The following is a 14,554-nucleotide window of genomic DNA, read 5'->3' on the forward strand; positions in this document are numbered from 1 at the left end:
CTTACTTTTAAACTGGAAAGGAAAAGAGAGTCATGAAAAATAAAGTGCCCGCTCTTCACCTGCTCCCACATTGACTCTATCATTGTGTACAAGCAGAGATAGACCTATGAAAAGTATAAATAAATAAAATCAAGTCCATGAAGTAAAACAGTTGGAAAGGAACAAGCATGCATATCGAATATAGTTCTGCAATTAAATACCTGTAGAAGGGCTGGCCTATCTTTGCTCACACACTCAAATAGTACTTGTGAGCAAAACTCCTGGAATTTGGCATCAGTTCTGCAAATTGCAATCTACAGTAATCAAATATGGAGTAGAATGGAAAATGTTATGGATGAGTAATGAGACTTCCTACAGTCCATAGATAGAAGAGTATACACATGCAAATGTAGAAAGACAACCACAAAAAAGAGTATATTAAGAATATTTATGAGCAAAATACCTTTAACATGCTTTGCAATTTCTGTCCAAAGAAATTGTATGCACATTACTATTCATTTAATAACATTTGCACTAGAAGAGTAAAGACAGAATATTACTTTTATGACTTGAAATTGATCAACTGCAAGTTCATATAAGTCAAATTGTAGCAGGAACTGCTACCTATGCCCACATGAAATTTATACTTTGATATGTAAGCTAAAAGAAGAGTTAACGAGTTCACAACACAATAAGAGAGGTTTTAATATATCAAAAGTGCACTGACGTATAGTACAAGGACAACAGATAAAGATCACTTGCCTACTATTCCAGGAGGAGTCACAGCAAAGTTGTGCAAAAGAAATTAGGCTAGGATCAGCTGAAAAGGTACTGACTAACTGATCGATCTTAAATGAATCATGTTCCAGGCTGCTGAATCCAGCAGTAGAACCGCTTATGTATGATGTATCACAGGCCTGTAATAAGGAAGTGATAAATTGACTCAATAACATGTTGCCATACTTAGAGAATCTACAACAAAAATTGCGAATAATTTTTACCTTGTGCATTGCCCGCGAGAGCAAAGATTGACATCCAATCGGGTCATCCGCATAGGAACACGAGCCAACTTTCCGCTTTATATATAATAGTCCACCATTAAAAGGGTCACTACTGTCTCCATATCTCCACCACGGCTTATCTTTTGATAAAGGCCATACAAAGAGATTTTACGCTGGAAATTTTCTGAAAGGGATATAATCATAGAAAGATTATGTTTCTGATGTTTACCTTCAGGTAACAATTGTATGAATTGAGGCCAATATCTAGGCCCACATACTCGAACACTCTTCAACTGCAATGTGAAACAACATGCACTATGTCATCATTGATTTTCCGGGAAAAAAGCTGCATATATCTGTTAACAATAATTCCATAGTCTAGAAGGTTATCGACTTATCGGTGACTGACATTGAATTTGTACAAATTCACTCTAGAGATAAGTACTACATTATTATCCTTTTTAAGAACTTGACAAGTTTACAAGAGATATTCACTCAATATCACCCAAAGGGTGTGGTAGATTATATTTCCCGTGTTGCTGCACCAAATAATTCATGTTAAGATGCATGCACATTTGTCTTGTCCGGTCATTTTGCAAAAGAACTGGATCTAACAGAACTATGCCTAACAATTGACCAAACAAAAAAGTTAAATTTCTGATTGCCCCTGCTGAATGAAAATTACATACCGCTGAGCGCTGTGGCAAAATACAAGGAGTAACTTCGCAATAGCTAGTCTCAGCATAATATTCTGTTTCTTTTATAGTAACTTCAAGTGGACAGTATACTGGTAGACCTGTGTCAACATCTGCTGTTTGAACCCAACGAGATTCCGCAGCAAGCACATACAGATGCCTGAATGCCTACATATACGCATCATGAAGAAACTAATTAGTATCCTGGAAGAAAAAAAGGTTAATATATGCAATATACTGCTGCTGCATGCTCCGATATACCTGAAGGTGACAGCGATTATCATTTGGTGCAGTAGGCAAACGAGGGTAAAGTGTAATCAACAATGCAGCAATGGCGCTGTTTCCAGTTGAAAAAGTTTGCGTACCACCACCAAGAAACAAAAATCCAATGGCCAAGCTTACCTATTATACAGTTTGATATAGTCATCAGAACCATGAATGAAGAAACTACACAAAAGTGAGAATTATCATATACTCAAGTGACTCAAGGATCCCTTTTTTCAAGAACATATTCACAAGTTTGAGCATTGTCCTGGTCAGGTATCAACAATAAATTTCTTGTTTCATATGCTAAATGTAGTTGCCCAAATTCTAAATACAAAGGAAAGAACAAGGAAATAGGGCAAACTTTAATTTTTCCAATTTTTATAGTAAAGATGCATAAATATCGTAGTCACGTATTTATGACAAAATGTTCAATAGATACACCTATAAATGATCAAGCATTCACTCAAAATAGTAAAACATCTGTAGTCTGACTAAGTGCTTCAATCCACATTTTCCGTAAAAAACTTACCAAAACATGCATGGTCCTTATAGAATTCTAATTATTGAGGAGACATTCTCTCAAAATATGGGAAAGAAGTTAAAAACTTTTGTAAAACTTACAGCCATTTGGATTCCATAGTTTACATGTCCTTCCACGGAACTTCGACCACGAAGGTACCTTAATAACCGAAATGTTTGTACATGTCCAGATCCAGCCATAACCTAATCAAAAACAAAATATCTTGTTAACAAAAAACAACACCTCTGTTGTGTAGACAAACTAGTAAAAAAATACAGTAATAGTGTGGTACGATCTGCAATCCATTTGAAGCCATTGTGTTAGAATTATATTATTTTATTATGCATCACAAAATTTTCTGAAAAAATATCAAGAAATAATTAATAGAAGCATTAGGTTCTTGTAGTTCTAACCACAGAGAGTGAGAGAATGACAAGATGTAAGCATATCTCTAGAGTTCCGCGATCTACAAATTGCAGCAATCCTTTTGGAAACGCACTTAAACTTCCAAGGGATATATGTTTAATCTGCATATTGAAAAATGATATGATTACAAACAAAGATAAGTACTTGCAAGAGCTCACAACAACTTTACCTCGTTGAGAAAATAGATAGCATAATTATAAAGAAGCTCTTGGGCATCACCACTTTTTGTGCCAGCATACTTTAACCCTGACATCATTGGCAATGATAATTAATAACAATAACAGGAAATCAAGACTGCCAAACATGAGGCACATTTGGGCTCCAAGTTCAGCTAATTGTGAACATTTGTTGACTGGAATCAGAAAAACACAATAAGAATTTAATATTTCTGAAGAAGTATAGAGGTCCTGCCAGTGCAGGTTTGAGGATAAGTTTGTAAAATTTCAGTGCCAGTCATATGTATCTAATACAACTACTCACTATTTCAGAAATAGAGAGAATATCCATGTACTGCTATTGATTTAAACAATTATTATGTTGTTTCATGATATCAAGAATAATGAGGGTGAAGAGCTTTAGAAACAAGGAAGCAGCATAACTATTCTCTTATAGACATACACATTGGAACCAAAAGACATGTATGTATCAAATTTAACTGAGGTAAAGGAACTACAAAAGCACAGGCTAGTGGAATACCAAGTGCAATGCAAGATCCAGTGATTATGTTGACATATGCCTGGACAACAGCTTCTGCGTCATATTCATCACTGTCAATTTCCCCATCTCCTACTTTCAAAATCCCAACTTTCACAATCTCAGGAATTTGAGATTCAATCCAATCTCTAGAAGGCTGAATTCTACAAGATAGCAAATATACTCGGCCTGATAAAAATATATGCTGTATTTCTAGGTGAAATCAGGAAAATGCTTTAACGTTACCTGCTCCACAATATTAAATTCCGAGCGATTATGCGGAGCATAATAAAGTCAGGTCTCACATACTGCAAATCAAAGTGAGTGACTGGAATATGAAGTCGATCTGCCATTACTTCTGATTCTGTCTGCAAATAAAATTTTGAATTATCCAACCAAGAGTAGATCATTATATTTTGACACAATGCATTAGATTACATGCTATGCTAATAAATACACATCACCATATTCAAATCTTCACCTTCAGAAATACTAATGCTAAAGCAATTGTTGCTCCAGGTGAAGTGACATCAACATTTAGTTGTGCTCCATCCATCATCTAAAAAAAAAACAGGACAAAATACTATTTACCATTAAATCAAGCAGTAATATTTTCATGTCTCACTACTGATGTGTTAACAGACATTCTAAAGTAAGTGATGGAATTTGCAGTGAGAAGAATAGTTCAGTACAGAACCTGTCCAATATTGCGGTTTTGATCATCGGCAAGTAGGGATGAATTTCCAGATTTCTCCTGAGGAAAAAAAAAACAAAAACCAATAGCAGTCATTATGCAGATGTAACTGATGTCAACACCAATATATAACTCAAGAAGCTCAGACCTTGCATGTGCAAAACATTGTATTGAATAAGAGTTGAGAAAAAACCTAATTTGGTTAAAGATTTCAGTTCTTTTATAAATGCACCTCCTGTTAATTAGCTCTTTTGAAAGAAACAAGTAAGTTAGAAATTTGAATGACTTAATTAAAAAAGTTATGAAACATTTGATCACTTGAAGAGATCGTATCCATCAATCAAACACCGAGAATATTTACTCATTCCAGTGCAAATTCTTTTTTGCATAATAAAGATAAAAGCAAAAACATACATTGTGAACTCCTCTGTCGCTGATGTATTGGAATAGTCGATCTACAAAAGAATCCATAAAACCAACCGCATCTCTTCCTCGCCCTTTAAGAATTTGCTTTGTGTTAGTTAGAAACATACAAAATTAAATCTTTTGTAATATGCTGCATACCTAAGGCCACAAGTCCCAATGCAGATCCTGCAGCAACAGCATACCCTTCTCTTTCAAGTACATTATCACCACTACTTCTACGACCTATCTCACCCTACAAGAAATAAAATACAGCAGAAAATAAATAGGTTTTTGACAAGGCCAAATGTTGGTGCATGCTGGAAAACAAATGGTCTTGCTTATCTTTGTTATCAGATGTTACCAGAATACTTCCCATTTCATGTTTCTTAACAACAAGTCATATATAATGATTCACCTCCTTATCAAATTTCACCCATAAATGCGTATCTCCTCATGACGACAAATAGTAAATGGAAACTTAGATCTATATAGCAGAAAATGGTACATTTATTTTAAGTCCTAATGATCAAGTTATTAGACAAAATCATTGTTCTTCACAAACTTAGGATCATGAAGGTTGCATTGTAAGAACTGACCAAAAAAAAAAAGAGAGGGTATAGGTGCACTGCACGTGCGACCCCCTTCTCCTCTTCTTGCCCGTTATGCGACAAGGAGGAGGTGCCCGCGAGTTTTTCAGCTAACTCGCTGGTTTCCAAATAGGATTCAAAACCTACTCTATAAATCAAAAACCCTTTACCCTATCATTTTGTTCCCTTACGCCGCTATCTCTTTCTCTTCTTATTCTTTTCTTCACATCGAAGCACCCACTATTGAATCGAAGCGTCGGAGCACTACTGGAGCGATTGGTGACCACTCTATGACTCACCGATCAGCCTTCTTCCATCCTTATTCAATTTGAAGTTCAATAGGTTAGAATAGAAATACCTAATTTTGAGTGTTGCGACTTCGTCGACAAATCAAGCCGACGATGGCTTCAGGTCGTTGCCACTTGTGCACCAAAGCTTCTCGTCATTGACCTCGTGCCATGGATGTTGTTAGTGGGAGCTCCCATTGCTCAGACCATCATAGAAGCAACCTTCATGGCCATCGACGATGGAGAGAGGAGAATCTTCATCGGTGGCGGCCACCCACGGCAACCTTCCTCCAAGATGTTGCAAGGTCGTAGCAGTGGTAAGGAGCTTCTGTTGCAGTGGTTGGACGACAGCGGTAATTGCTAATGGCCTTCATTCTCTCTCTTCCCCTCGTCGACCTCCTCGAGGAAGAAGGCAAGGTTGGGCTCGAGTTCAATCTAAGCCAACCCTTATTATTTTTCAGGTTCCGGTCTGGATTTCTGATCCAAGAATTCGACCCGATCGAAGTAATAGAACTGTGTGGGCCGCACCCAAACTTTTGGGCTTAACTTAGCCTATTTTAGCCATTTAATTAGTTTTAAATTTTAAAAAACATGATACTAGTTAAATTAAAATATGCTATTTATTTATTATTAAAAGTGGTGATTTTTAACACACGGACTAAAAATTTCGGTCGTTTCATCTAGACTCAGGTGAATGGGGTCACTTTTTATCCATCTTGTATTTCATACATTATCACGTATTTTATTTTTCTGTGTGCAAAATATATAACTCGGTACATTGCTATACTATGTACAAATAGCAATTTCAATTATCATGAATATTACTGTAAAAATATAATTGATATTTGGTGTGAGTTAGAGAACAATCCCAGCATAGATCGTTTGTAACTTTCCATAGTAACTCAAATCTCCTTGGAAGACTACGGAAAAATCTTATTTTGGATCGTTGTAGTGACTTTCTCAAGTGACTTTAGTGGTGTTAGATAACAATATCAAGTTATATCAAAAGACTTCTTGCGATGACTTTAATCTCTCTCAACGATTAGTGAAAAAGACAACATGAATTTTATTATATTCTGGTGACTCTTAGAGGAAGAGACAGTGTGTTTATCACATAATGACATCTCCTGATAATTAACTGAATCAGTTATGAAGAAAAAATCCGAGCGCCATCTTGAGATAACTTCCAATTGATATGAATTCACAGAGCATTGACCAAATGGAGACATATGTCATTATTATCATTATTAAGAAAAATTCAGTATGTTGATACTAAACATCTTATGAGATATGACTTACTCTATTATTACTTGTGTCGTTATTATTACTGTTGTTTAAGCATACTTGGTGAGATTGTTATTTTATACCGCTGGACTTAGATTTATTTAAAGTAATGTTTATGGATTAGAATTTATTTGGCTTTTGAGTAAATTCCACTCGCTGAGCTATAGTTGTTGGCTCATAAGATCCTTCTTCTAACATTTCAGGTACTGGCTAGCGTGACGACTGACCGAGATACACCGAGACCTTACCTCCACCTAGAATTTACATTTTTATCTTTCAATTCTATTAATCTTTATGTTTTAAATTAATTTAGTTTGATTGGAGACACATTAATAGTAACATTGGTCATTAACAATAATGTTGGACTTATTTATTAGATATTCATAAAAAATTCTTGACATTGTAGACTTAGAAAAATTATTTATTAAGGCTTCGTGTATCTCAAGTGTTTTGAGGTATATGACCGATCATTATTCCAATTTCTGATCATGACATACATCATCAAATTCTTGCGGACACCACAAAGTTCAAGTGTTCAACAAACATGTTAGGTTAAAAATAAGTTGTTTAACAAGAATATTGCTGAGACAATTACTATGACACAAAAGAAACCCTTAACAGATTATCATCAAGTTTCATGCACTTTATTCAATGGAAATATTTGAACAGGAAGATAATCATTGAATAAAAAGGTTATATAAATAAACTATAAGTGTCAAAACTAAAAGTATAAAACTGTTTCCTATCTATATGTGTAAGTAATAATGTTCAAGCTAAGTATAATACTAAAATTGGTAACACATAATAGCAAAAAAAATAATCAAAATCAACCATTGTCCAAACACAAAAAGACAAGTCCAAATTAATTCTGCAAAAACAAAATTGTTACCAAAAGTATCTTCATAGTTAATGGGTGTCCTGATCCTTCATACAGAAGCCCAATTGACATTAACGCGGCTGACTGAAAATCAATTAAAGAACATTGAGGACAATATCAATTTATAGAATCATAGAAGGTGTACGTGACAGACCAAGAACATGATCAGTTACAATCATACAGCAATGGATGAAAATAATAGTCTAAGTAAGATTGAGTAGAAAACATGGTAACTGTAGCCTTCAACCACATTTCAGAAATGGTAAAAGAAGATATCACTATCCTATAGTAATCTGAGGGAGCAGAATCATTTATGATTTGAATGAATAAGTAAACTGAAAGAGGAAACATTGTATCTGTTCTTGTGAAGCAAGCAGACAGCAACCATTAAGCAGCTGAACACTTTTCCAATTCAATTTGTGAAACATTACACAGTAAAAAAGAGCCATCTCTAGCACTAAGATATCTATTAGTGGCACTTGTCTAAGAATTTATAGAAACTCTTAGACAAAGAAAAATGTCATCAGCACAAGAAATTTTTTGTTTTACAAACCTCTAAAGGAGAAGATTTCTATTGACTATAATATATACACAGTCTCATATAATAAACAATAGAAAAAGAAAATATGCTGGTCAACAGAATCTCCAGACATCAAAGACTTCAGTAACTTTCCTAACATGATAAAACGTTGAAAACCCTGTCTAAAGTTCTGTTGGCATTGAACAAGTACTAAATTGACGAGGTGGCTCTAACTTCAATAAACAAAAGGCAAAATGCACTTCTCTACATTTTTAAGGTAAAAAAGGAGCCCTAAGAAACTAGGAATAAATTCTATTAATTGTCACAAGTAAGTTTCCTTCTATGTATAAAAGATACCGAAAGTAAACCTTTAGGTAGTATGAGAATCCGTCCTTTTATCATATAGCTTTGCTACATACTCAACAGTCCAATTTCAGTCCTTCCTATAGATATGGCTGACCATATTCACAGGGACTGACATGTTGGCAATGGCTAGTGTAACAACCCAGAATTTTAAAACATAAATAAATAAAATAGATAAATAAATAAATATATATATATATATAGTTTAGATAATGAGGAATTTTACTTTATCTTTTATATTTTAGGATTTTTATCAAATTAAATTAAATTTTTAGATATATCCTTAAGATATTAGAATCCTTATTCTAATAGGACTCTTATTATATTTTTGTCAATTATAAAAGGGGGGGCCTAGAAGAAAACCCTAAAGTTATTTTTTAGGAGAGAAATTATGTGGCACTGTAGCAATGCTACAGTACCGAGAAAAAAAGATTATTCTTTAGGGAGGTTAGAGGAAAAAAAAGAGAAGAAAAGGAAAGAGAAGACAATCATGAAGCACTTTGAAATTCGTGCAGATTACAATTAGGATGCGAAAATTAAATTATTTTGGATTGAGCGATCAAGGCAAGTTCCCACTCATATTTTCTTAAAATTTTATTATATAAAAATAGAATTGATGAATTATAAATATCTTTATATTTATTCGTATCTTATTTAATTTTATAAGATAAGAAACTTTACAATATAGTTAAATCAATTATGCGAGAAGTTAAGAAATTCGTTGTTTTAAGGATTTTCAATAAAGAATTAGAAATGTTAAGATTTTGCATTTTAGAAAATTCATATTTATCATTCTTGGAAAAAAAGGGGATTTTATTGTTTATTATTTTTCAGATTTCAAAGTATTTATTTTTATTGTAGAAAATAAGAAATAAATTAGGAATATTTCAATTTAAATGAATTTTAGATTTCTGAAAATAATTAATATCTATTTCTATTGTAGAAAATAAGATATAAATTAGGAATATTTCAATTTATAAAGATTTCGGATTCCTAAAAATAATTAATATTATTTTTTATTTTCAGAAAATAATAGAGGAGATCTTTATGCTAATATATTTTATTTTCTATAAATAAAATATAAGAGATCTTTATTTTTAGAATATGATCAAAAATAAAATATTATTTTTGAGATGTGAAATTTTACAATATTAAATATTAGATTATTATTTATTTGTGTTTTCTAACTTATTGAGAATGATTTATATTATATATATATTAGAGGAAATAGCAGTATTTGAATTTATGGATTATTCGTGTATATATTGTATTTGAAGAATTGAGAATTTTGGTGATTGAGGAATTTGATACTTGAGATTTAGAATGAATTAGTATAGTTGAATACTGATAAAAGTGAGATTTGAAATCCAATTTGTTTTTAAGAAGATAAGCCCAAGGAAAAGATTATTGGAATGTAACGTTGCGACGTGCTACCAAGTGACTCTGGCGGGATTAGGGAAAAGATTCCTAGATTTTTGTCCCGGTGATTCTAATCTTACTCAACGGCTAGTGGAAAAGTAAGTAGAGCACTGCAGAGTACCTACTGTGACCCTAGACGGATCGACTATCTAGAAAAGTCCCGTGCGCCATCCCGATGATGACTAGGTAATGCGATGTGGCCACAGGTCAGAGTACCCATTAATGAGACAAGATGGCATTTTATCAGTTTTGGTGGGTTTCCATGATAGTACACTTTTAACATAGATCGACTGCTTTTATATTGATTTATTCAAATTGAGATATTACGAATGATTTATGATTCGATTTCCATGATAGTACATTTTTAGTAGAGATTGATTTGTTTTATATTTTTATTTAAATTGAGATATTATAAGTGATTTATAATTTGATTTTCATGATAATACACTTTAGTGGAGATTCGTTTTATGCTGATTAATTCGGATTGTGCTAATATGAATGATTTATGATTTGATTTCTATGAAAATACACTTTCAGCATAGATTGACTCGTTTTATATTGATTTATTCAAAATGAGTTAATATGAATAATTTATGATTCTAATTTAGTATATATGGATTTTAAAATTCAATATAAGAGGCAAGAAAATTATTTATTTTTCAAAACGACTTATATATTATTATTATGATTCTTTTTCTGCTACTATATGTATCACATGTTGATTTTTGTTATTAGACATATTATTAGTAGAGTGGGTTACTTGCGTCTAGTTCATGAGGACTTATTATTTTGCAGGAATTTAAGAAGCCGCTTAGTGATGACTCTGAAGACTGAGTACCGTTTTCGCTGTATCAATCTATTTTAGGATTTGATTACTATTTAGACTTTCGTGTTTTCTCCGAGTTTTATCCTAGAGATTCACGGCCATCATATTCCCGGATCGAGCGTGACAGCTAGTACAACAGAGTGCCAAAACAAAGCACCCTTACTTACAATTCTCTCTTAAGAAGAAATATAATTTATAAATTGATTAGCAAAATTCAGTCATTTATATAAATTTGAGAAAGTATGTTTTGCAGTGTCCTTCTAAATAAAATGCTGCCAAGTAGCCAATGTAGTATTGAAAGCAAATAATTAAAATGACAAATGAGAATGAAAAATATAAATAGTCAACTAAAGCATCATATATTTAAATTTGGAGGATGATGAACTATGAAACAACAGTAAGAAGCAGACGTACCTGTAGAAGTGTTGGCAACTCTAGTTCTGGAAAGGATGAAGGATGCCGAGAAGGAATATGAAGGTAAAGAATCTAAAAGAAGACAATATGTATTTATGTGCTCTAGCACAAAAAGGAGCCAAAAAACAAGTTGAAAGAAGAATATCAAGAATCAAGTAATAGAGGTCAATAAACACAGTTTCCCCATTTTCTTCAAAAAGCAAGGAAACTATTAAAAACAATAAAATAACTATCAATAACTTGAAGCAATTTAGTGTTTCAGCAAGATGTAACATATTCAAGCATCATTTATACTTTAACAAAAAATTAGCATTCAAAAGAATACAATGCAAGAGTAGACATCTTCTAGTACTTTTATCATGAAAATGGCAAGGAAGATTTGAGGAAAACAACTTTGTGGCCAGATTGCAAGTAAACTATATACAAGCAATTAAAAGTTAGCAAATTATTTTATACCTGGTAAACCAAGGACCAAGTATTATGCAAGAAAAAGATTTCACACTTTTTCAACACATAAATAATAAGAGGGTAAAGTAACAAAAATAATACTATAGGAGGACGAAGTTAATTTAGACCTGAACACAAAGGGTTAACATATAATTTCTCCTAAATTATAATCTCATGATTTTCCCTAATTTTTCTCGGATACTCTTTTTTGTTGCAAAAAACTTGGGGAAAACTAAACTTTACTTTTGATTTCATAAATCTAAAATATAATTTACATAAATCAAGCACCAAAATGCGAACATATATCAAAAAATATATAAGAGATCCCAAATTAAATTTTATTTGAAGTAAGATATGCTCAATTTTAGTTATCAAGGAGTGGCCATGAAAAAGTATCGAGATACTTCCTCCATGTCAGTGCTGATAATTCACTGGAACAATATGTATCGACCTTTCTTGACAGGCACGAAAATCCATAGATTGGATTGAAGTATAGAACTTGGCAACTTGCACACTTAAAAAGGAAACAGTATAATTCTTTATATGTTATAATAGAAGCTACAAATTTGCACAACTAGCAAGCCTAAGAAGGCAAGGATTTACAAAATCCAAAGAAAAATATGGAATAGACTAATATCAAGAAGATAGAAAATATCCAATTAAAGAAACTACAAGAATTATCACAAGAGTGACAAAGAACAATCCCGAGGGAATTAGGAAAGAGTAGCTCGATACAATTTGATACACCAGGTCATGGCAAAGACATGAATAACACCTGCACGAAACAGTAAGAGGATGTCTTCTCGAGCAATAATGAAAAGTACTAGGGTGAATGATGGAGAAATAAAATAAAAGAAGGCTCACAAGTAACAAGTTTCATGGGATATAACCTCATACAATTAGGTAAGATATATCTAATGACAATGCACAAAAGCAATTGGTCTTTCCTAGAATTATGGGCCTTAGTTAGGAGCATTTTGATGTTGTGCCACTTCAGAAGAGATACTAAGAGATAATGAATCAAATGAGTGAAGGACTACCACCACATAAACACTTAGCTTTCAACCTTTGTCAAAACACCTCTCGACCCAATTACATCCATACCCCCCAGTTTGCATTTGTTGTTTCCAACAGCCAAGGATTGATGTAATAGTGGAATGCCATACCAATCAACCACCGGCGTGCTAGCCGTGGCAAAGGCATAACATACACAACGAAGGGCTCTAAGAGGCTTTCCACAGCCTTGTCTGAGTCGGCGAATTAGCCTCTCAGAGATACTACTGAGGGGCTGGACGACCCAAAAGGTCACTATGTCATGCCAGTGCCTTTGATGAATAAGTTGGGTCGAATGGGCTGAATCGAGTATCAGAATTCAAATCCAGGGCATCACTGTAGTACAAGATGTTAAAACAACACCTTCACATGATGGGCTAGCTGGTAGTTGAAAGTAAGAAAATAAATGGAACTAAAAAAGGAATTCATTAACTATCTTGCTAACTCTACTGCTTCAAGAATTAGTTAAACAGAGGTAACCAAAACTAGGAACGGACAAACAATCTAAAACTTTAAAAGCACCTTTGATATTGCTGGATGCAACGTCCCTCTATGAGATGCAGCTATGCCAAGCAACATTCCAACAGTAGTAATATCATGTTCCTATAGTAACAATATTCAAACAATTAGAAGAGAAAAATGCGATATATACAAACCTTCCTACTTGATTCTCAAGAAGCAATGGGAAATTTGATGGTGCAAAATATATACCGATAAAGTGATGTAAAGTTCATTTGAAATTAACGACAACTAAAAGTTACGAGTCACTCGCATTAAAATTAACCAATAAAATCAATTCTCAAATTCAAAACAGTGAGTGAAATGCCATGGATAAGACTCCATAAAAGTGAATTTCTATGCTTCATATGAAATGCCTGAATATAGGGACACTTAAAAAGGTGATAAAGAAAGATAGATTATATAATTATACTTTTATACTATTACACATACTACCTAAGATAGTACCAATAATTAAAATATTTTCAAAGTAGATAAACAATGAAACTCGTATTAAAGAACAATTAAAATTAGGACCATAGTTGAATAGGTGTAACTTGAAACATTTTAATTTCTGCCTTTCCTTGAATTAGGTTGTTATCTGATATATGATCTATCTACACTTGTATAATGCACGAAAGAATTTATAAGAGAAACTTATTTTCGAGTATCGAGCACAACAAGCTGACAAGGTAGCAAAAAGAAAAAAAAGGTACCTGGGAAAGGTACCGATAGACATCAGTGATTGTTAAAACTCGTAAATGTTCATGTAGACCTAATGCTAGAAGAAGTCCAGCATGAGTAAAATTTGGCTCCTCGGGTTTGTTATAATGAATCCATGTTCTTGACATTTTTCCCTGCAACGAACAATGGCATTCAGCTACAAGAAACTCACAGAAGGATATTACAGAAAGAAGAACCATCATAAATTGAGCACAGTTAAATGAGTAGCCATGTCAATGCTTGACATTTTAGGTAGTAAGATAGATAAGATCACCTGAAAAGGAGCAAGCCTCAATCCAGCAGCAACACCATTATGGAACTCAGGCCAAGATCTAAGCTCTGAAATATTCCTAATATTTGGATCTAGATTAACCTAGCCAACAAAAACAGAACAGAGCTAATTAAATCATCCTTTATGGCAGATAGCCCAGAGTTACCATATAGCATCTCTATATTTAGTAAAGCAACAAATTGAGTAATGATAAACTAATAATAAAATTTCATGGAAAAAAAACTTTTATATGCACCTATAAAAAGAAGTTAAGAGAATAAATCATCAGAAGAAATGCGTGCTAA

At 33.2% G+C, this 14,554-nt stretch overlaps 1 protein-coding gene across 2 annotated transcripts in view; it reads right to left on the reverse strand.

The window, feature by feature from the left end:
* LOC140782448 (anaphase-promoting complex subunit 1) overlaps positions 1-14,554 on the reverse strand; it is a 29,695-nt gene that overhangs the window by 1,470 nt on the left and 13,671 nt on the right. The window contains exons 16-36 of one of the 2 annotated variants that reach the window (XM_073129005.1): positions 14,253-14,351; positions 13,972-14,112; positions 13,280-13,360; positions 11,258-11,329; positions 7,728-7,799; positions 4,840-4,933; positions 4,690-4,772; positions 4,279-4,335; positions 4,063-4,140; positions 3,828-3,949; positions 3,585-3,745; positions 3,058-3,134; positions 2,897-2,989; positions 2,564-2,665; positions 1,937-2,077; positions 1,670-1,843; positions 1,210-1,273; positions 981-1,120; positions 742-896; positions 201-279; positions 6-104 (exon numbers count right to left, since the gene is read on the reverse strand). In XM_073129005.1, the coding sequence (XP_072985106.1) occupies positions 6-104; positions 201-279; positions 742-896; positions 981-1,120; positions 1,210-1,273; positions 1,670-1,843; positions 1,937-2,077; positions 2,564-2,665; positions 2,897-2,989; positions 3,058-3,134; positions 3,585-3,745; positions 3,828-3,949; positions 4,063-4,140; positions 4,279-4,335; positions 4,690-4,772; positions 4,840-4,933; positions 7,728-7,799; positions 11,258-11,329; positions 13,280-13,360; positions 13,972-14,112; positions 14,253-14,351 (2,184 nt within the window). Of the gene's footprint in view, positions 1-5; positions 105-200; positions 280-741; positions 897-980; positions 1,121-1,209; positions 1,274-1,669; positions 1,844-1,936; positions 2,078-2,563; positions 2,666-2,875; positions 2,990-3,057; positions 3,135-3,584; positions 3,746-3,827; positions 3,950-4,062; positions 4,141-4,278; positions 4,336-4,689; positions 4,773-4,839; positions 4,934-7,727; positions 7,800-11,257; positions 11,330-13,279; positions 13,361-13,971; positions 14,113-14,252; positions 14,352-14,554 lie in introns of both variants that reach the window. The other variant, XM_073129004.1, reaches the window with a different exon arrangement.

This window comes from Typha latifolia, chromosome 2, assembly GCF_019914945.1.
Source record: "Typha latifolia isolate L0001 chromosome 2, TyphaL0001v2, whole genome shotgun sequence".
In the NCBI taxonomy this organism is placed as follows: Eukaryota; Viridiplantae; Streptophyta; class Magnoliopsida; order Poales; family Typhaceae; genus Typha; species Typha latifolia.